The sequence below is a fragment of the Astyanax mexicanus genome, chromosome 2 (assembly GCF_023375975.1).
Source record: "Astyanax mexicanus isolate ESR-SI-001 chromosome 2, AstMex3_surface, whole genome shotgun sequence".
NCBI classification, from domain to species: Eukaryota; Metazoa; Chordata; class Actinopteri; order Characiformes; family Acestrorhamphidae; genus Astyanax; species Astyanax mexicanus.
In genome coordinates, this window is record NC_064409.1 from 10037406 (window position 1) to 10060958 (window position 23553).

At 39.4% G+C, this 23553-nt stretch overlaps 2 protein-coding genes across 3 annotated transcripts in view; both read right to left on the bottom strand.

The window, feature by feature from the left end:
• The window catches only part of braf (B-Raf proto-oncogene, serine/threonine kinase), a 31931-nt gene extending 12797 nt beyond the window's left edge, over positions 1 to 19134 (bottom strand). The window contains exons 1-12 of one of the 2 annotated variants that reach the window (XM_049473319.1): positions 18720 to 19134; positions 8153 to 8254; positions 6879 to 7142; positions 5514 to 5617; positions 5219 to 5321; positions 4057 to 4205; positions 3809 to 3928; positions 2754 to 2913; positions 2590 to 2629; positions 1394 to 1513; positions 641 to 777; positions 278 to 395 (exon numbers count right to left, since the gene is read on the bottom strand). In XM_049473319.1, coding sequence (XP_049329276.1) covers positions 278 to 395; positions 641 to 777; positions 1394 to 1513; positions 2590 to 2629; positions 2754 to 2913; positions 3809 to 3928; positions 4057 to 4205; positions 5219 to 5321; positions 5514 to 5617; positions 6879 to 7142; positions 8153 to 8254; positions 18720 to 19061 — 1759 coding nt within the window. In that variant the 5' untranslated portion in view covers positions 19062 to 19134. The remainder of the gene's footprint in view (positions 1 to 277; positions 396 to 640; positions 778 to 1393; positions 1514 to 2589; positions 2630 to 2753; positions 2914 to 3808; positions 3929 to 4056; positions 4206 to 5218; positions 5322 to 5513; positions 5618 to 6878; positions 7143 to 8152; positions 8255 to 18719) is intronic. The other variant, XM_007259764.4, reaches the window with a different exon arrangement.
• A 2037-nt stretch (positions 19135 to 21171) lies between these two features.
• On the bottom strand, positions 21172 to 23553 carry mrps33 (mitochondrial ribosomal protein S33). The gene is made up of 3 exons (XM_007259762.4): positions 23367 to 23553; positions 21781 to 21997; positions 21172 to 21677 (listed from the first exon to the last, which is right to left on the bottom strand). The coding sequence occupies exons 2-3, from the start codon at positions 21993 to 21995 to the stop codon at positions 21572 to 21574; spliced, it is 321 nt and encodes a 106-aa protein (XP_007259824.1). The 5' UTR covers positions 21996 to 21997; positions 23367 to 23553; the 3' UTR covers positions 21172 to 21571.

Here is a 23553-nt window from a genome sequence, read left to right on the forward strand (position 1 = left end):
AACTTTCTGAGACACTGATTTTTGGCTTTTCATTGGATTTATGCCATAATCATCAACTATAAACACTTAAAATGGCTCACTTATGCGTTTCACATTTTGAACTGAATTACTGAAATAAAGTAATTTTTATTGATGTTCTAATTTTCTGAGATGCACTAGTATACAGCCCTCTAACAAGCATAATTTATATTATATTCCACAGGAACTTGCCAATACACATCCCTATAGGACATACGTGTCCTAAATATCTTAGAAATATTTATATAAAAAGACATACCGTGCCATTTCCCCTTGTAGACGGTTCCAAAAGAACCAGATCCTATCCGCTGGCCCAAAGTGATCTGACCCTCTGGAATCTCCCAGTCGTCACTAGAGTCCCGTCGGCCCAGCGTTTTCTACAGGAGGGTTCACAAGTTTATGAGGACAGAATACACTCCATTAAATGACTGCAAAATAACATACTGAGATACACTTGTAAGTAGAGGAGAATTTGCTGCGTTAAAATGTCAATAAATCCATAAAAAAGCAATATAGTAATTACGCTTAACTGATAATAAATAAAAGTATCTGCTTAAAAACCTAGTGCTCACACTTTACACAACCAAAATGGACAAAACGTGTCACAGAAGAAGCCCCTCACCATTTTATTGCGGTCCTCGGACGAGGACGACGACTTGCGCTCCCGCTGTTGGCAGGGCGACTTCTGCGGAACCTTCACATTGGTCAGGGAACCAGGCAGGGAGGCAGGGGGTGTGGCTGACAGCCCAGTAGTGGAGCCTTTTGTGTTGTTTTTGGAGAAGGTTATGGGGAAAAAATTTAAACAGATTATATTATATTATTATTTTTTTTACTTTTTGGATCTTTTTATTAATTTTAACAGACTATGTTATACTAATTAGAAAAGAGAGGGAGGTCGGGGGAAAAAAAAAAATTAGACACAGGGTGGCTGAACTGTGAGTAAAGATGTGCAAAAAGGGTCAGGTCACACAGCACCATGCAGTGTGATGTAGGACAAAGAATAGTGTGTGTTTTTTTTAGCATACTGATGCAAATAAGATCAGATATAAAAATAAAAAAAATAGCTGTAAACAAAAGCCATGACCCAAAACCAACCTACATTTAATACTGATTTATTTATTATTCAGTAACACCCTAGCACCCATCTATGCTTCCCGGAAACGTGATTTAGGATCAGTAACATTCGTCTGTGGCCCCATGTTTAAATAAAAGTGCTTCCAGCCTTTGAGAAGGCAGTGCAGATGATGTGAGAGTGAGAGACTCCAATAAAATTGTGAAAACCCATTGACTCTTTTTAGGGGGTGCTGTGGTGGGAGGGCAAACAGATTTACACAAACAGGGTGTGAAGCACAGAGACGCACAAAGGCCTAACTACCTCTGAACACAGGCTCAGGCTCAAAATCAAACACAATGTCATTGGGGTAGGAGTATGGGAGGGGAGAAGAGGTCCGCGTTCTGTGCTTCCTCAAGCAGCGAGCTGGGAGGGGCGGGGGGGCTGCAAGGGGACGAGAGACACATACACATATATACAAAGGATCACTAGCCCCGCCAAAGCACAGGCACACCTGTGTATCGCTGCCCAGAAACTAAACACTGGTGGTGGCGGTTAAGCTCCCAGTGGTGACTTGATCTGTACCACTGATTAGAACTACAAAAAGTGAGGGCACACTCAGGTGTAAAAGTAAAAGTGCTGATAGTCTTTCGGGGTGTTGGGTCTCCAAAAAAGTATACAAAACTGCTTTATACAACATGGAAGCCCAAACTTAACAATGAAATAAAAAAAAAAATAAAAAAAAGAGTAAAACTGCTTAAAGCTCCACTAGGTAGGATTGAGATTTTGTGCTTGTGGGCTCCCCCTACAGTTGTAGAGTGTAATAAATGTTTCAGGCGGATTAGTTTCTGTTTCTGGTTTTCTGGCTTTCACAGACATATTCGGTCTCTTTCCAGCTTCTGCCAGAGTGTCTGTTTGTTAGTTTGTAAAGAATGAACCAGTAGTCCTTGTACAACTGTTAGAACTAAAGGTCGAAAAGCAGGTTGCAGTTCTCGCGAGCGTTGGTCGCGGCCGCCTGTAATTTATAAAACTGTAATTTTACTTCTTTACACTCAAGACACTCAATACAGTGTCTGTTTATAGATAAGGTCCCCCCTTCAGCATAATGAGCCAGTCTTGATGTGGAGATCTGCGCAATTGAAGAAGCCATAACATGTCGAGCGCAAAATAAAAAAAGGGTTACAAACTATTTTTAGTTTTTTGTATGGTCTGGTATGACCAGAGATAACTGTCTGCCTGCATTATAAATATGGCTGCACAGCAAACACAGTGTATTATAGCTCTCCTGCTTTTTTATTTTTTGTTGAGTGTGGGCTTCTGTGTTGTACAAGCTCTTTAGAAGTAAAAAAAAAAAAAAACTTTAGAAAAGGTAATCCAGCACAGAGAACAGAGCCACCTAGGTTAAGTTTTATGCCAAGGACACAAAAAAGGAATGATGGGAATTTGAAGAAGCTAGTTAATCTCTGTTATTGAGGCTGTGTAAATTTGAGTTGTGTTTACATGTGCGAAGAAATGCTTACCTCCTTCTGATCTCTGCAAACCTTGATCACGAATCAAGTCCTGAAAACAGGAGGAAACAAGACTCATTATTAAAGCTTAAAAAAATGTTTATACTTAAAATCCAGGTAAGATGAAGCACTAAGGGTTTTTGGGAGACTGGACCCTGTTTGTATTAATCACTTACATCAATGTTGACTGGCTCGATTGTGTTGATATGGACGTTGGGGGCTGAGGAAGAACGATCTCTCTGGCCAAACTGGTTACGGTGGTCTTCCTCTCCTGGCCGGAAACTCTGTGGGATGGGGATGGATTTGGACGGGGACACACTCGGATGGCACAGCGATCTGGAGAAACAAAACGTTCAGACATTTTTTCAAAGAAAGGACATAAAACAAAATAGAACTTTAAAAATGACAAACTTCTATTTTCTACATTTGTTAAATAAATTATTTAAATTATTATAAATGATTATTCCTTTATATATATTTGCTGGTTTTCTGTCCTCTCAGCAGAATGGGTGAAGATAACAACCATGCAAAGGCAGAGCAGGTCATCAAAAGTTTTTTTGCTTGAAGTTAAGGAAGAGGGTATTAAAATTTGGAATAATGAAGATGCACAGCACTCGGCAAGAGTAAGGAAAATTTTTGATCAATATTCGATCAGCAACAGGAGATTAGGAATTACAGAGAGACAGCAGAACTTAACTTTAACCACTTGGTGATGCACAATGAACTTTTAAATTGTGGCTAAAAGAAATACAATGACCATTGTTGGACAAATCTACTGCTGTAACTAAATGTAACAGAGTGTCTATGTGAAAGTGTTCATAGATTGATTAATAAATATTTTTGAATAAGACACACTTTCAGTGTGTACTGAAGCACAGTGTTTACCCGTTTAGCAGAAAAACAGCCAGCTTACACGTTTCCATGGCTGAAGTACATTTTTTGCATGCTGTTGTCTATACCTGACAACCCTGAGTGTGGAAATGGGACTAGGGGAATGGTGGTGGGCAGATTCCGAAAATAAAACCCACATAAATCTGTGACATACCACAAAGCTCAAAAATAAAATATAAAAAATAGAATCTCTGTTGTCAAGAACTGCCAGTGCTTACACTCAGCATGTTTCCTTAATATCTGATGATCCATCCTGATCTTGTTTTGAGTTACTACAGAAAATATAATCCTTAATTGTCCTTTAAAGCACCAGTTTATTAATTATTTGATTAGATCTTACCCTGTGGAGTCAGATGGCGGGATGGACGGACACACTTCTGACACAGGGGTGGTGCCCTCCGATGACACCTCCTCCTGGGTAATGGGGTGGTGCACTAAGAACTTGGACGCCAGTAATAAACTATACAGAGAGAAAACAGAACACTTTAAAAAAATATAGAGCAAAGAAGCTTTCACTACACATGTATGAGAAGAATTCAATATCTTTAATAGTTAAGCTCAAATGTGCAAAGTGTTTTCCACACTTACTCCAGCTGGTCATAGTTGACACACATAAGCGGGACCTCGGTACTGCAGCGCTGGTGGAACTTGTAGCCACACGTCTGGCAGCGGAAGCCCTGGAACAGCAGCTTCCGGCAGAAGTCACAGAAGGCCAACGTAAAGAAGGTCTTCCTCACCTGTCAGCAGCAGCCAGGGTTACAGTTAACACTCCATATCTTGGAGCCAGACATCTTGACTACAAGTGCTGCCTTCTGGGTAAGTTTTATATTGTGTGTTAAGAAAAAAGAAGGCTTTGTGATATACTATATAATACTTAACCCTCCTGTTATGTTCCGGGTCAGTTTGACTTGTTTTAAAGTTTGAAGATCGAGGAAAAATAGTTAAAAAAATTTCAGTATGAAACTTCTTCTGCTTGCCTTTATCAGTGTAATCAACATATAATATGAAAATTCTATCTCTCACATATTTGCAACCACCCCCCGCAAAAACTAAAACTAAATTGCAATGTTATGTTTCAATGTTATGTAAAACTATTGTTTTATATGTTGGTCTTTTAAAAGTAATAAAGTAGTGAACCAATGAAAAAAAATTTGAACGTGTTATTTATTTATTTATTTTTTTTAAACGAGTGAATTATCCTAATTAAATCCTTATCTGTTAGAGGTAAGGAACACCATTGCACAAAATATTAATAGAAAAATAAGCAATGAAGTTAGTAAAAAATATTTACACTGCCTGTAAGGATTTCTCTGGGTTTCAGACATCTTTTGTATAAGTAAACATGCACCGGGTCAAATTAACCCCGGATCACTATTGCTGTTCCTGACAAATTAACATAATAGGAGGGTTAATAGAAGTATTGATTTTTTTTTATTAAAACATAGGCGCTCTAAACTCTAAGACTAATCCCCCAATTAGACTTACTAGAGTTACTGCTTCAATACATTTAATCAAATGAATAGGGTAAACATGTGGTAAAGGATATTGGTTATTAAATTCTGTAAAACTGACACCAATTACAGTTTAGATTCTCTGCCCAGGTCAGCAGAGATTTCCCACCACTTACCTCGGGTCGGAAAAAAGTCTGTGACATAGGCGTCTGTTTTTTTTTCCCCCCATTTTCTCCCGAAATTACAAGGCAAATTACCCAAGCATTTTTATTTGTCAAACATTTTTGTGCCATACTTACAAAATTATGGGTTGTCAGGGGCACATTCTCCAAAACCTCCACATGCAGCTCCTCTCCTGTCAACCAAGAGATGTCTGTGTCCCAACCAATGGGCTTCTTCTCCCTGATGAGGAAGGAGGGAGGTTATGAGCAGATGAGTTTTTCATTTTTTTTTTATGTAGCAGTTAGCATGCCTGACTTCAGATACCCCCAAACTTGGCACCAAGAGCTTATTGTTAAGAAACTCTCTCTCTCTCAACACACTAAATATCATGTGTGCTGGCATGTGTGATATGACACTTAGTGCTATTTTTACCCATCTTGAATCCTGTAGACAGCACAGCATTCTGGGATCAGGCCTCGCATCATGAGAGCCTTCTTCAAAGAGTCCCTTACGGTCATCCCGCAGCGCGCCGGGACCTGAGAGACACACACAGCAAAAGCGAGAGATTACCATCAGTACATCTTCTTAACCGCAGGTTTATGCGGTAATACTTCAAGTCTCGAATTACAGAAGTGCTGTTCTAACTCTGCTCTTGTCTGGCTCAGAAGCTCATCAGCATAAAAGGGGTCACCTACATTTGCTCATTTACTGTGGAATCAGTTCTACAGTTCTGCAAATTGCAGCTGAAAAGACTAAATCCACTACATCTGTGCTGTCTGAACATAACATGTCAATTAAAACCCAAACTGCAAAGTAGTGCTGGGCGATTATGGCCTAAAATAAAAAGTACTTTTCGATTTTATTTATTCTTTTACAAAAAAAAAAAATCTGATTTTTTGATTTAAAAAAACTACAGATGACAAAGAAAATGTTCAAAACTAGATTTACATGTAAAAAAAAAAAGCCCACATAGAATGCAGGTTTGTGACTGAAAATTGAGAAATAACGCACTAAATGAGTCACAGAAGAACTTTAAAGGAGAGATTATTATTGTTTTCCACAATAATCACAGATCCTCATCAAAGAGCAATGATGCTGCAATTTTTAGAAACAGTAGGATTCATTTCTAGCTGAATATATGCTTTATTCCACCAGGCAATTGTGTTGCAAGTGCTGAAACAGTGCTGGAACTCAGTTCTCGCCGGAACGTTTAGAAAATAAGCGTGTATTAGTCTGTGGGAGGTGCCGGTAACCAAGATAAGACAGATAAACACTTCAGAAATGAGTAGCGTTTTGGGATATTTTAGATTAAAAAAGATAAAATGTCTGTATGCTAAATCGTGATTACTCCATTTTTAAAACGCATTAAAACTGTACTTCGGATTAATAATGTAGAATTGCCCAGCACTACAGCAAAGACATCTGGATTTGGAACACAATCATAAGCTGAAGACTGAGACAAGAACTTTTTCTCCATATTTGTGAACCAAACATTTATTTGAAACCTGACTTTGGCAGGCAGAGCTTCTAAAGGAGAACTGAATGGAGGGATGTGTTTGCTTTGTTGTGGAGTTTAAATATCAATAATCATAATCATATACAGCACCTTTAACTAACACGCCCTTAGTGAGATAAACAGAGGGTGTAATAGTACTTTCAAGTAGTCAATGAACTGAATTAATGTGCAGGGCTGGGGTTCTCAAACAGCAGGGTTAAGAAAAACAGGGCGAATAGAATGATTATTAAATAATAGTAGGGACATAGTACATAGATGAGCAGCAGTAGGTCACAACTCACCACTGTCCTCTGTTTGTTGGGCAGAAAGACTCTGACGATGGGTTTCTGGGGTGAGCGAGGGTTGCCGCGGGCAGCGTCGGTGGGGGTCTGCAGCACAGCCAGGGTATTTGGGGCAGCAGGGAGACTTTGTGAAGCCACTAGCTTCATCTCCAGCGGGCTGGGGGTGGGAGAGGAGCAGAACTCGGTTCCGTTTCCGATTGCCTCCAGCAGCTGCTGCTCCCTCTGTTGCAGCGCATCAAGCTTACTGGTATACTCTTCATAAGCCTGGAACGAGGAAGAAGTTTGACTTTACAACTTTTCCAAACAACGTATTCCACTATGAGATTACTCTATAAAATAAACAAACAAAAAAGAAAGACATTCTAAACCAGGGGTGTCCTAACTTTTTTTTGTTGTGGGCCAGAAGGAGAAATATATTTGAAGTCACAGGCCACAAATAATACGGGCCCTTTAAATAATACATTTTCCTGATTACTTTCATTTACACACCATTTTACTTGACTTATTATCTCTATCTATCTTTGACAGTATTGTGTAAACTAAGATTTCATGATGTCTCTTAATATTAAACTCTTAATTACGGCATATTTTAGACTCTTTGGCCCGTTTATCTGCACTACAACTGAACACTCTCGCCACTTTTAGACTCTTTGGCCCTTTTATCTGCGCTACAACTGAACACTCTCGCCACTTTTAGACTCTTTGGCCCGTTTTTCTGTGCTACAACTGCGCACCCTCTCCGCCTTTAGACTCTTTGGCCCGTTTTTCTGCGCTATAACTGAGCGCACTCTCCGCTTTTAGACTCTTCGGCCCCGTTTTATCTGCGCTAGAAATGCGCACTCTCTCCGCTTTTAGTCTCTTTGGCCCGTTTCTGACACCTAGCGTTCAAACTTGAAATCTCACATTATAAAAACCTGCTTAACAGCGGGCCAACTTTCATTCTATTTCTAAATAGTTCTAAACTATATAAAAAGTACCAGAATATTTTGCTACTAAGTAAACACTTTGAAGGAACAAGCTAAAACAGATTGCATAAATAATTGAAGAGGAGTTCAGAGATGCTTCACATCTTATTAAGAAATACAAGACACAGTTCTTCTGCAGCATTTGTTTGGAATTACCAGCTTCTAAAATACATTTGTCCCTTGCTTCAGTCAGAAAACAAACTTGCAGATTTCATTTTACTTGTTCAATATGCCTCTGGCTTCAACATAAGCTATTTCTCTCACCACACCTATGAAGAGTGGCCCTTTTTGCAAATAAGGCCAACTCACCTCCAGGTATATGGACGGAGGGTTGTGTTCACCGCCAAACTTGTCCAGAAGTGCCTCTATGTGCTCTTGAGTCAGCTTAATCATCTGTTTGATGTTCCATATCTGTAAAAGCAAGAAACAGAACACCACTATATCGATTGTACAGAGCTTCATTTGCTTTATTCACACCTGAGTAATAGCAGAGGAGACTTAAGGTACTTTGTTACTTTTAACACCACAACCACTCAGCGTGAGCGGCTGGTGGAGCAATAGAGACTTCAGAAGGGAAAACTCAGAGCTTAGTAGCTCATTCACTCATAGTAAAAACAAAGAAACGAAGGAGTGAAGTTTCTCTCTCTCATTTTCCATGTACCGCTATTGACGTAAGTGCAACAAAACCTATGACAAACCAAATAAACTGATAATAACTGATGTAACGTCCATTGGCAAGTTCTTGTGCCAAAACACATCTCTGCAGGTAATATTTATTCTACAGCAATAAATTTTTCATTTGACTTAATTGACTGATATAAAATTTATTAAAAATATAGATTTTTTTTCCATTAGTATTCTATTCATTGGATGTTTCTATTCGTGCAATATGCATTACTTGTAACTAAACACTGAAAAATATGATTTCCTAATTTTTTTTTACCAGCCATAAAGAGGATTAAACCCTTTTGGGGGAAAAATCCATGTTGATTCATGTGGACATAATTCATGCATGAAAGAGTTAAATATTTAGAAGCAAGCAGAATTCATCACAACACTTGTTAAATCAACTCACCAATATGAAAACATTCTACAAACCAGTGTCAAGTATACAAATAACGTAGCAAAGCTTTTTAAGCCACAAACTAAACTGCAGTTTTAAACCAAAAAGAGCTGGATCAAATGCCACGAAACCAGGAGGGTTAAAACTAGTACACACCTACTCCGATACATGTAAAGTCAGCCACCGCCTCTATTCGAACTGATGCTGATGTAGCATAGCTGAGTAGCACAGCATGTTCAGAGGAAAAGGATGGCAAGCTACATGAACAGGATTCGAACCGGCGATCTCCTGATCATAGTTGCAGCCCTGAGCCCAGAAACCTTTTTTTGTTTTGTTTTTTTATTATTGAAATTACACTAAACATATTGTTTTTTCTCATAAAAATAATACTTTTAATTGTCCATATTGATTTTAAACATGATTTGAGTAACTTTACCAAGCATGCACAAATGCTCTAAGGGATTTCCCATTACAATCCCAACCACTACACTCAAATGTCATTCCGCATGCTAAACTGGTCATATGCTCCTACAAGCACCCTAAGTCATGTGAGACAAGGGTCAGGGAAGGAAAACATCACTGAATGCATCAGCAAAACAACAGCTAGAGTAAACATGCTCTAGTAAATATACTACAGTGCCTTCCAAGCTCAAACTCATTTTGTCCAGAGCTGAGACCTAAAAGAATTATACTGTAAACCCCAACATTAACTGGCTATTCCTGGCCTTGCTTTGTTTACGACGGCACTTCTGATTATATCTCACATTCCGACAGCAGTACAGTTCAAGTTGGCACTTGATTAGAATCTACTATGCAGATATACTGGCTCTGTCAAAGTGGGAGGAAAAACACCCTGTAATTATTTCAAGAGAAAATGTGACATGAAGGATAACCACTTCAGCTTCACTCTGTAGTCCTGCCAGAATAAACAACTTAATGGCAAAGGTGCCTCCACATTTGTTAAAAACAAAAAGCTGTGTATGTTATGAACCTTTGCAACATGCCCAGCATGACAACAGGCCTCATGAACCTAATATGGTCACAGAGCTGCAACAGAACTATTGCAAAAACATGTTGTGACCAAATCCATCTGTGATGGTTGCAAGTGTCGGGGGAGGCCTTGAGTCAAAAGTGAAGAAAAGTGACGCAAAAATGTTTACCGTAGCTATTGGAAGTTGTAGTGTACCTCCCATACTGGAGGTTGGTTGGTTGGTTGGTTGTTGGGGTTTCATTGCCACTCCAGCACAAAATTAGGCCATTTATGGCATACACTTGGTTTTATATGTGTAGATATAGTACAGTTGATTCAAAGATTACATAGGTCACTACATATGTGTCAAATTTGATGTTTAAGATTAAGATCCAATAAAAACTTTAAAATCTTCCCTGGTGGGTTTTTTCCAAAAAGGTCTTGATAGTAAAATTTTCTTATATCGTTATGGGCTGGACAGTCGATGAGGATATGTTTGATAGTTAGTGGGGTGTTACACGATTGACAAGATGGTATTTCAGTGTTTGTTAAAAGGTGTCCATGTGTTATTTTTGAGTCCATACTAGGGCTGTGACGATAATTTTATTACCGCAATACCGCGGTTATGGGACGTCACCGCGGTGATGAGCTCATTACCGTCATTACCGCATTTTTTTATGGCTGTCAAATCTGATTGACTGCGTTTTGAGCGGTAGTAAAATGCTCCATATAAGCACAACTGTGGTGAATTCAGTATTAATATGTCAAGTGTAAGTCCTACACTATAGGGCTGTGCAATATATCAAATATATTTTGATCGCGATAGATATTGGTGTCAAACGATCTCAAAATTCATAATATCGAATATAAAAATTTTTGTCATTTATCTGTGCTGCCGCTGCACTGGCGCGGCGGCGAATGGGTTAAGCAAAACGCGGTGCGTGGTACTCATTGAGGTCAGAACAGCTCTGGAGTCTCCTGCTCACTTCGTCTCCATTGAGGCTGCTGAAGAGAGTGAAGATTAGCAGCACTAATATTGGCTCGGAAATGGAAGCTACAGGGCAGGCTCAGTAAGTTGAGAAAAAAGGAAGAAAAAGACTCAGAACAGAAGAGAATCATCTGCAAGTTTTGCCGGAAAGTGGTGTCTGCACCTCTCGCCAACACATCAAACTAATTCACCCACCTCAAGGTAAACCATAGAGCCATGTAAGGTGTTCCGTGGTCACATTTTGAGAAAGTAAAATATATTAATTCATTGTCTGGCTGTTGGCTGTTCTGCGTGAGCACCGCGGAGAACGCGCGGCATTGCGCCTCAGTCTTGGGAAAAATAGTAAGGTTGGTTGAAGTGTAGTTCAAACAGCAAAGCAATGATATAAAACTATAACCACCATCTTTACTGAAATGTTGTTATCTGACCAAGTCTGAGGTAAAATGCGCTGCGCCTTGTCTCTTTCACAGCACGCGGAACTGAGTTCAGAACCGCTACAAATATAACCATATAAAACTCAGTTCAGATAAATAAACTTCAGATGAGTAAGGACACGTAAAGTGAAACAAAAATTGTCAAACATAAAGGACAGGTTTCTATTATTTTAAAATGGAACTAATGTCTTTTTTTGGTCGGTTGTCTCTTGCGAGCCGATTTCTTAACGTCACGACATTTTAATCAACATATTATATGACGCGGGTCCCGTCAGGATATCTTGCGGCACAGACAGAACTGAATTGTTATTGGCGGGAACAGGAGTTTAATCAATCCAGAGGATGTGGGAGCACATTAATAAATAGTTAAGAAAATTGTAATAATCACGCAGTGATTCTCATGCACGCAACAAAAAAACCCTAAGCACAAAAAAGGAGCGGAGAATGGACCGACACGCGCACACACACACCGATTTTTTTTTTTTGTAATGTGGTAAGAAACGTGACCGCACTATTCAGCGCGGTTTTAATAAATATTTTTTTTTTAATTTTAAGCACTAAATGTAATTTATTAAATTTATTTAGGACCGCGGGGCAGGTGCGGCAAAACTGTGTATGTGGCGGGCTGATGCGGGATTAAAAGAAGGTTTTTTTTGCGGAACGGTAACGGGACAAAAAAGAAATGATGTCTGAATTAATTTCCTCCAATCAAATATAATTTAACATGGTTTAAGAATATAAAATAATTTATAAACAAACGAAATATTTAATATTGAGCTAATAGCCCAAGTGCAAAAATACAAAATCTGTAATACTCTGCACTGCACAATTCAAACGAAATAGCCGTAACGCAGCTGCGCTCCTGCCCTGCGATGCAGCCGAAGCCTGGTGTGAGGCAGCAGAAATTCTGGGGTGAAAACTACATAACTACACAACATAAGGAGACATAATGCACTCCAAATATTCAGGAGGGAAGTGAAATAAATGATACTGTACAGATATAATCTGTATCTAGTAGATATTTAATGAGAAATAAGAAGAGTGTGAATAAAAAAAAAACAGACGCCTATCACAGACTTCTTGAGCCTTGAGCCCGAACGGCCCGAGGAAAGGGGTGAGAAATATATTTTTTTCGGGGCCGGGGGTCAGTGGAAAATTTTGCTGTGGATTAATTCGTCTTTTTTTTTAAACGAATTTTAGAATATTCGCTACCAATTACTGCCGAATATCCTGAGCTCAAAACCGCTATTCGGGCCAGCCCTAAAATAGATCTATGGATGGAGAAGGGGGAGGCGGACAAGCTCCTCCTTCAAAAAGTCTGCTCGGAAAAAGACAGGTTAGCTGTACAATGACGAATTATACAGGCAGCATATGTTCACTTGTTATGCTGTATTTATGGTTTATGTAGAGGTTGTGTGTAGGCTGTATGGTTTGAAGAATAAAGATCTGTTACCAATAAATTTGTGGTGTTTTTTTTTTTTTGTGGGGGGGGGGGGGGGTGTGGGGTGTTTTGGGGTCTCGCGGTTAACCGCAATATCGCGGTGATGCGTCAGTTTTTTACCGCGGTTATAAAAAATCAATACCGCCCCAGCCCTAGTCCATACTGGGGGATAGTTTATCACACAGTTTATTGTTATAAACGCTGGACTAAGTGAAGTGAGTATGAACAACTTTAGGCAGAAATCTGTCTATTTTTTTCCCAAAAATATCACCATATTTTTCACATTATAAGGTGCACTTAAAATCCTTTAATTGTGCCAAAAATCAACAGTGCACCTTATAATTTGATGCAGCCCATGTATAAATTTTACCAATCATGTATTTAGGAGCTGTAAAGCCACTTCGATGAAGTACAGCGTTATACAGGAGTAGCATTAGCATTAGCCACTATCCACACTAAGCACTCTTTCGCAGTACAGAGGTTAACATTATAGAAGTAGCCTTCTGCTAACCCTGGCTGGCACTGCTGGAGTAGTATTAGCAATACCCGCTAACCAAGCTAAGCACTAGCTCTTTTGCCGTTCAGAGGTGAGTATTATCAGCCTGTAGCCTGCTGCTAACAATGGCTTGGACTGCTGGAGCAACATCAGCATTAGCTGCTAAACACACTAAGTGCAAGCTTTTTCAGTGTTTAGAGGAGAGTGTATCGAAATGTAGCCTGCATGTTTGTCGTTCTAAAGTGAACTGCTAGCTAATATCGCCCTGGCTTACCGGAACACTCAGATTTCCTAGCGGTTAGCTGCTAATGCTAATGCTGCTGTACCCAGCCTTATTGGAAACCTGGAATTTTAAGCTTACTGTAAATAAACTGAGGCACTTTACTCACCCAAATTAACAGTTTTTAGGAGAGATATCCAGGGCTTGTTTGACATTAGAAGATTTTTAAGCACCACGGTTTTGTTTACTTAGCTTAGCGTAGCTTAACAGTGCTGAATTATGCACCTTTTGTAAGAAAATAGATCAGAATAGATGTTTATTGATTTATTAGTGTGCCTTATAATACGGTCCACCTCATAGTGCAGAAAATATAGTAAGCATATATAGTAAGCCATTCCAGTGATCAAGCAATGCCCCAACAACAGACATAGCAGGGAACATTAAACAAAGAGACTTTTAGGGAGGAAAAACTAACATGAAGCTAACTCACTGGCTATAATGCTCAACAACTAGCATGGTGTAATACAAACAACTCCTTCCCACAACCAGCAGTGTTATTCTTTAATAAAGGAGGAGTAGGATGTGGTTGTATCAAAGTATACCCTAACAACCCACATCAATATTCCATCTCTGACCTGTGACAATGCAGCTCAAAAGGGGTTCCCAGCCCCAGCCTGGAGAGGAACCAACACTATCAAATCCCAGCACATCTGACTGGGCTTTTGAAATAACCAACTATGCTCCTCAGGTGCAGATCATGACTGACTTTGGGAGCAAGTGATAAATCTAAATGATGTGGTCCTTCACTACAGCACTGACAGGTGAGGCAGGGAACTGGTTGGGAAACACAAACCATCATCAAAATGGTATTTCCAAAGCATGCTATATAGTAGTCAAACCTAAAGCATAAAAGATCAAAACACGAAACTTGGGCAACACATTTATATTATTCCAAAACATGCAACCTGTGTCAGTGCAGCTCAAGGGGTTCCCAATCCCAAACACCAGCATGCTTGACTGCAACCATAAACTAACAAACTAAGCTCCTTGTATGCTGGGTCAGGTCTGCTGAAGTAAGGTAAAGCACAAAGACTCCCCAAGACTGACTTTGAAGAGAGACCGTGATGAAGCTAGCTAGCCCAAAGGTGTAGATTCTTACCTACTGCAGCACTTGTGGCTTAGTCAAGCAGCTGGTTGGGAAACAAAACATCACCATCAGGGTGATGCATGCAAAAGGTGGCACTACATTAACACTTGGTCAATAAATCTGTATTGTTAATAAAAATGACACCAGTACAATGCAACTCGATGGGTTCCCAGACCTGGTTCTGAGGGGAACCCACAACATACACATCTCCAGCACAATTTACTGAACTTATAAACTGAGCAACTTATGTCATTGTATGCAAAGTAGACATTACAGTACACTACAGTAGCCTGTGAGGGAGCTTGCTAGCCAAATGTCCAAATGTTGTAGGCCCTCATTTCAGCACTGGTGGATTAGTCAAGAAGCCAGTTAGGAAACACACATTTACCGTCAGGATGACACTATGCACATCTCTATGATGCCTGCAAAAGCTGGCACTGCATTAACACTTGGCCAATAAATCTACATCATTCCCAAACATGACACCTGTGACAAGGGTCATGCTCAAGTGGTTCCCAGACCTAGTCCATGGTACAATTTTCTAAACTTAAGAATTAACAAACTAAGCTCATTGCATGCTGGAACAGGTCTGATGGAGTAGGGTATAGCACAAAGAGTACTGAGGACATATGTATATGATGTATGTATATGTGTTGGAACAGTGTAGGCCCTCATTCTTGCACAGGCAGATTAGGCAGACAGCAGGTTGGGGAACACACAATCATCATCATCACATAAAGATGATTCATGCAATTGCTGGTACTACATTAACCAACAAAAATGGGCCAACAAAATCTACATTATTCCACAACATGATAACTGACAATGCAGCTCAAAGGGTTTCCAGCCCCACAGCTGAGAAGAATGCACACTATGTACATCTTTATCTCTAGCACACTTGACTAGCAAACTAAACTCACTGTATGCAGGATTAGATCTGCTTGAGTAGGAAAAAACACCAAGACCTCAGGACTGACTTTGGAAACCTGTGATGATGCTAGCCCAATGGTGTAGGCCCTCAGTCCAGCACTGGCAGATTAAGTAGTTATACAGCTTTCCTGTTTCCCTTCATCCTACTTTACATTAATCTACATTATTCAAAATCATGACACCTGTGACAATGTAGCTCAAAAGGCTGCCAGTCCCACTGCTGAGGTGACCAAATGTTAACTAAACAACTAAACTCATTCTATGCTGGATTAGATCTGTTGGTCTAGGTTAAAAGTCCACAGACTTCTCAGGACTGATTTTGGGAGCCTGTGATGATGCTAGCTCAATGCTGTTGGCTAACCTGTCAAGTTAAGTAAGTGGGTTGGGAAACACAATCATTATTATTATCATCATCATCATCATCATCATCTTGTTCAAGATGGTACCTGAAAGAGCTGCCACAACATTAACAATAGGCCAACAAATCTAAGTTATTCCAAAACACGACCCCTGCGGCAATGCAGCTCAAAATCTCTCAGCTGAGGAGAACCCCCACTATGCACATCTCTAGCACACTTAACCAAACACATGAACCAAGCAACTAAGTTTATTCTATGCAGGATCAGATCTGCTGGAGTAGGTTATAAGTCCAAAGACTCATCAGGGCTGATTTTGTGAGCCTGTGATGATGTTAGCTCAATGCTGTTGTCTCTCAGTCCAGCACTGTCAGATTAGGTAGTTAGCTAACCTTACGAGTAAGCTGGTTGGGAAATACAAACCATCATCATAATTCTCAGGATGAGGTCTGCAAGAGCTGCCACTATATTAAAAATCTACATTATTCCAAAACATGACAACTTGAAACCTGCAGCTCAAAAGGTTCCCAGTCCCACCGCTGATGTGAATCCACATCTCTGACCAGCAAGTTAACTAAACAACTAAGTTCATTGTATGCTGGATCAGATATATTGTAGTAGGTTAAATTACAAAGACTCCTCTGGATTGACTTTGGGAGCCTGTGATGGAGCTAAACATATGATGTAGGCCCTTAGGTCAGCACTGACAGATTAGGTAGCTGATGCCTGAAAGAGCTGATGCCTGAAAAAACATGACATCTTTAACAATGCAGTTCAAAGGGTTCTCAGTGCCATTGCTGAAGAGAACCCACACAATGCTCATCTCAATCTCAAGCACACTTGACCAAACACATAAACCAAATCAACTGAGCTCATTGTATGCAAGATCATATCTGCTGGGGTAAGTTAAAGGTCCAAAGACTCCTGATTTTGGACTGACTGATTTTTAGAGCCTGTCATGATGCTAGCTTAATGCTGTAGGCCCCTAATTCCAAGTACTGGCAGATTTGGTAGTTAGATCTAGCTAGCTAGCCAACCTGGCAAGTTAAGTAAGGTGGTTGGGAAACACAAACCATCATCATCATTATCATCATCTTCTTCTTCAAGATAATGTCTGCAAGAGCTGCCACTACATTTGGAACCATGACATCTGCATCAATGTAGCTCAAAATGTTGCCAGTTCCACTGCTGAGGAAAACCCACAATATGCACATCTCTATCTCAAGCACACTTGACCAAACACATAAACCAACCAACAAAGCTCACGGTATGCAGGATCAGATCTGTTGGGAGTAGATTAATGTCCAAAGACTCCCCATGGCTGATTTTGGGAGCCTGTGATGATGCTGTATGATCAACGTTGTAGGGCCTTTATTGCAGCATTGGCAAGTTAAGTAAGCTGGTTGGGAAACACAAACCATTATCGTAATTTCATAATTATCAGGATGTCCTGCAAGAGTTGCCACTACATTAGCTAACTGTAGGCCAACAAATCTAGTTAAATTATTCCAAAACATGACACAAAGTCTACAGCGTTAGCTAATTCAAAAGGTAGTGCAAGTCATGCAGGTTTGTCAGGTTACATGACAGCACTTCAGATTTGGCCGTTAAAATGTTAGTTAAGTTAGCTAGGTTAGGTTAGGTAAAATAACTAGCTTAGCTAACCGTGTCTGCTTTACACTGCGGATTATTAGGCACTGGTACGTTATCAGTCTGGGAAAGAGGGAGGACGATGTAGAGCAGAAACATGCAGACAATTCTGTTTTAAAACCACCTAACGTAACCTGGTTAACGTTATTATTTAGTGTCGAGAGCTATGGAGCTGGCTAAGCTAAGCTAAGCAAGCTAACGCGGATGCTAGCTAAGCTAACTAGCTAACCTAACAGACTAGCCGAGCTGTGGCGGTGGGCTCCAGCTGCAGTGGGCTCAGGAAAAATAAAGCGAAAAGCGATTGAAATACGGCCGGGTGTTATGTCGGATTGTGTTACTCGTCGATATGTGCTACACAGCGGCTCTGCGCATGCGCTAAACTCTCTCTCTCTTTTTTTTTTTTTTTTACTGTTTTCATGTTATTTTTCCTAAAGGTGGGTAACTCAGGTCCAAAAGTAAAAATCCATCCCAGGGTTTTGTACCAACCGTTCGGTTTGTACCAACAGTTATGACAAAACCCTGAGATGGATTTTTACTTTCTGGACCTGGGTTACCCACCTCTAGTTTTTCCTGATAATTTAACACTACATTGTCCAATCTGGACTCACAATCATCCTCTGCCTTACAACCGTGTAAAAAGTAATAAAAATATAATAAAAAAACACACATATATATATATATATATATATATATATATAAATTATTTTTAATCGCATATATTGCTTTAACTTTATCCTGATGCAGCGATTTAGGTTATTCAAATTTGAAACACCGACACTTCAACTGCATGCAGCATGTTCTAATATTTTTACAGTTGAACATTAAACTGTACTAGGGTAGCACGGTTTGACAGGGTAACACAATTAGACAGAACACCGGGCCCTGCTGCTACCAGCAGCCGCCAGCAGCTGAGAGAAACTGCGCGGGGTACAAATGGAAGACTGGGAGAAGCCAAATATAACCGACAGCTCACCCTGCGAGAGACTATAAACTGGAGTATTTGCCCTAAAAATCCCATTTTTTGTGTGTGCATCCTCTCGCCCCGCTCCCCGCGCCCCCTCCCCTGCAATGCATCCATCCATCCCCACGATCCATATTAACTACAGCCGGTGTTTCCTGAAGATCTCCATCCAGCTCAGCACCACCGACTCCCTCCAGCCTCTCCGCTAAGCCCCCCGTACCTCCTCGGGAATGTCCTGCTGAGCCTCGGGGATCCCCCCGGAGCAGGTGGAGGCCAGCCCCGTGCCCAGCTCCTCCAGCCCGGCCTCCCGCTCCGCATCGCGGTCCATGGGGTCTCCGTTGAAGACGGGCGGTGGGGACTCGGCGCTGCTCAACGCCGCCATTTTAACACTGCGAGAAACTGAGTGGAAAATAATCGAGGAGAGACACCGAGGATCGAGACAGGAGGGGGAGACAGACTCAAGACGCGAAAAAACACTCAACTGCGCTGGGGTGAACTGGGAGAGAACTGGGAGAGTGAAAACCAGACGATTCAGACCAGATAACCAACCTAATGTAGTCATGCACTTTATATTATAACGATAAAACCGTACAGTTAACCTAACAGTGAAGTGACGCTAGTAGAACATTACTGTGGCTTTAGACAGCTAACTGGTTCCTTTTCTAACTGACAGTTTACCGTTTTAAACAGTTTCTAACTATTTATAACTGACAGTTTATTAAAAAAGAACATACAACTGAAAGTTAACAGTTTCAAACTGTAACTGACAGTTTCAAACTATTTATAGCTTAATTGATAGTTTAAACAATTTATAACTGACAGTTTAGAAGTGACAGTTTAAAACAACTTTAACTGACAATTTAAAACTATTTATAACTGACAGTTTATTTAAAAGAACGTACAACTGAAAGTTTACAGTTTCAAACTATAACTGACCGTTTCAAACTATAGCTTAGCTGACAGTTTAAAAATTTATAACGGACAGTTTTAAACTATTTATAGCTTAATTGATAGTTTAAACAATGTATAACTGACAGTTTAAAACTATTTATAGCTTAATTGATAGTTTAAACAATGCATAACTGACAGTTTAGAACTGACAGTTTAAAACTATTTATAACTGACAGTTTATTTGAAACAACTTACAACTGACAGTTTACAGTTTCAAACTATTTATTGCTTAACTGACAGTTTAAACAATTTATAACAGTTTCAAACTATTTATAACTGACAGTTTAAATAATTCATAACTGATCTTTCATAACTAACTTTAAAACTACTTGTTACTGACAGTTTAAAGGTCTCCTTTCACTAAAATCCTCTTTTTTCTTGTTCTTTGTGTAATACAGTAGGAGAGAAATACTCTCTGAGTTCCAAGCTGCACATGAAAATGTTCTTTAACCTCCATTGTCTGCAGTAGCTAGTAAAAGAAAATGAGCCGTTCAGAAACAGGAGTCGTTTAGGAAAAGCATGGTGTCCTCTCATATATATATATATATATATATATATATATATATTTTGTAGTTGAATTTAAAGAAATGTGAAAATACAGAAATAAATGTGCCTACTCATGGGATATTAATTTAGACTTATAAAATCAATGAAGAATTACATGGAAATATTTAGCATATTATTCTAAATATATATATTCCGCATTCTGTTAAATCCATCTGAATGATGGAAAACTTCATTATTTCTAGCAAACAAACAACTTGTATTACGTTTGTTTAAATGTATTTCAGTACTACAGTTTTAAAAAAAGTATATTGTTGTTTTTAGTTTTTTAAATAAACGTTATTGGTCCCTAAAAAAATATCAAACATCACAATACAAAAGAAAGTGCACTCTTAGAGAAATCTTGTCCTAAATTACATAATTTCCACACATGTTGGCTTACCTTATCTTAAAGCTAGACCGTTTCCTTGACAGAGATTTTTGTTTTGGACAACACAGCACTCTCAATAGAGATTTTCAATTTATGGGACAGTTTAGATTAGGCTTAATCACTGTCAGACAAAGCAACCGAATGGTCCTATGGTTTAGTGGCGCCTATATGGTGTAAAAAAAAATAATGTGTGGAGCTCTTACTCTATATATTTTTTAACAATACCTAAATTTCCCAATGAGAAAGTATCTGATTACCTTTAATGTTCAAAATGCAGTACAATGTGTACAGAAGTGTTCACAATTAGTTGGCTTTTACAAAGATATACTAAGAGCAGCTTGCATTCTATCATCATCAGGAATTAAACTTTTAACTATACAGCTAATCCTTTAAAAAGCTAAACTACTCAGAGCCCTTAAAAGATGTTTTCATCAAATCGTTTTTGTCTATTTATAGCCCTTTTTTTGCTAATCCACATACAATTGTGCTGCTACAATTCCAAAAAATCCACCTATTTTTGCCAGGCAAAGAACAATTTAAGCATCTAAAAAACTAAGGGGTAGAGAAATGTTTATTCAGTAGAAAATATCAATAGGATTTACCCATCTGTTTTTTACCATGTGGAAAAAAGTTAACCAGTAAAAATAGACTGCAGATGCTGTTAAATCAGCGTTTTTAATGGATACACCAGAGCTAATCAAAAAACAGGTTTTTCCACCTCATACAAGTATGTGGTGGCGTTCATGTGCACTTATCTCAAAAAAGCTCTGGAAACAAATGAGACCCCTTAAATGTGATATTATTTTATTTTGCCAAATTGAAAACCTTTTTGCATCAGGAGTGGCATAAAGTTGTCCAAAAGCAGTGTGTAAGACTGGCGGAGGAGAAAATGCCAAGATGCATGAAAAGTTTAACTTCAGAACTAATCTTCCAGCAAATGCTCCAAGGCAGGCAGACAGACAGATCTTATATACATCTGAATATTTAATCCAATGATACTGATGACATTTTTTCAACACCCACATCAAAAGCAATTGAATTCTGTCCTCAGTGCTGTTAACAGCTCCGTGCCAGTCACTATGTTCAGAATGAACGTCCCATTCTCCGTGTTCACGTGCAGAAGTAAATCATTAGTACTCCAGAAGCATGTTCCCACAGACAGGTCCCAGTGTACAGCATCTTCCTGTCTACTTCTTCTTGGATGCTCTCTTTCCTTCTCCCTTCTTGGGTTTTCCTTTCCCACGCAGCTTCCTCAGCCGACGCATTTCCTCCTTGAAGTCCTGATGCTCGTCTCTACACAAATATTAACACATCATTAGCATAAACACACAACATGAAACCAGTAAGTTCATCACACCTGTACACAGAACAAATGCCATACAGTGACTCGGCTTACCTGAAGAGCCCCATGTAGCGGAGCTTCTGGGTTAAAGAGTAGTAGATCTTGTGCTGGGGGTACCAGTCGTAGACCTCCTTCCTCTGGGCCATGGGAGGCTCCTTAAACAGCTGCACCACCTTCATGGACTTGGAATCCGTGGTCCTCACCACATCTCCAAAGATCCGTGCACTAAGGCGTGCCATGCGCATGGCATAGTTGGACAAATTAGCCATAACTGCAGGATAAAAATACACATTTCAATTTGCAGTGCAGTTTCTGCAGAAAATATAAGTGTTCAGCAGTGCTGATGTAGTATAGGAGTTGGTTGCTAAAGTGTTAATATTTTAAAGCTAAATGGCTCTTAAAGCATTGCTATGGTAAAGCTGTTGGTTGCTATGTAAGGTGTTGGTATAGAGTGGAATCGAATGTGGTTGTTAAGGTTTACCTACCTTGTTGCTAACTGGTTGCTCAGGCATTACTACAGTAAAGGTGTTGGTTGCTAAGCCACTGCTATGGTAAAAAATATTGGTTGCTAAGGTATTGCTATGGTAAAGGTGTCAGTTAGTAAGGCATTGCTATGGAAAGGTGTCGGATACTAAGTAAGATGTTGGTACAGAATGTGTTTTTAAGGTGTTTCTGGCTTGTTGCTAAGTGGTTGCTAAGGCATCGCTATAGTAAAGCTGTCAGTTGCTATGTAATGTGTTGGTATAGAGTGGTACAGAATGTGGTTTTAAGGTGTCCCTAGCTTGTTGCCAAGTGGTAGCTAAGACATTGCCATGGTAACGGTATCTGTTGCTAAGCAAAGTATTGGTGTTCCTAGCTTGTTGCTAAGTGGATGTTACGACTTTGCTATGGTAAAGGTGTTGTTGCTAAGTATGGTGTTGGTACAAAATGGCACAGAATGTTTTTTTTTTGTGTCCATGCTTGTTGCTCATTGGTTGCTAAGGCATTGCTATGGTAAAGGTGTTGGTTGCTTAGGCATTGCTTTGATTTAGGTGTTGTTGGTAAGTAAGGTGTTGGTACAGAATATGGTTTTTTAAGGTGCTACGAATACGTTAACAGAGCTGTCCCAGATAACAAAAGTAGCTATGTGGAATCAACATTTTCCCATCTCTCATGTATTGAAACAAGGTAAATCTCCAACGACAAAGTTGATTTACTCCAGCACAATGATTTTACGTTGATTCAACATTGATTCGATGTTATGGTTTTTAATGTATTATTTGTATTAAACCATATTCACGTTAAATATGTATTTTTTACTGCTGTTGCAGTGTAGAAGACAATCAAATAAAATGAATTAATTAATTATAATATGAGAAAAGAATGATAAAGGAATGTTGATTTTATGTCAGAATTTTAAACCTGTGTTAAGTTTTTTTAAAGGTTGTTTTATTCCATTATTAACATTAAAAGATGTAATGCAACCAAAAAAGTAGCTTCACTGCATGATGTCAGTGTGTCCCGAAACGTTTGGCTAAATGTTGGACAGAGGACAGTCAATGTAGGTTCTGAACACCATAGCTAAACACAGGTTTATATCAGGAGTCTGTAGCTTGTCTGTAGCTTGTGGTCACTGCGGTCATTCAAGACAAATGTCTTACCTTTCACTGGATTCCCCACAGAATCACTAGAGGATTACTAAAAGAGGTATATAACAGCGGAACGGTTTATAATAAACCCATAATATTACAGAACTACACTAAATTCACCTAAATAAGACCTAAAAGCTATCTAGCTTAAAAACTCGCTAAACCATCACGCATGTCTGAGTAACAGGAACAACAGCGC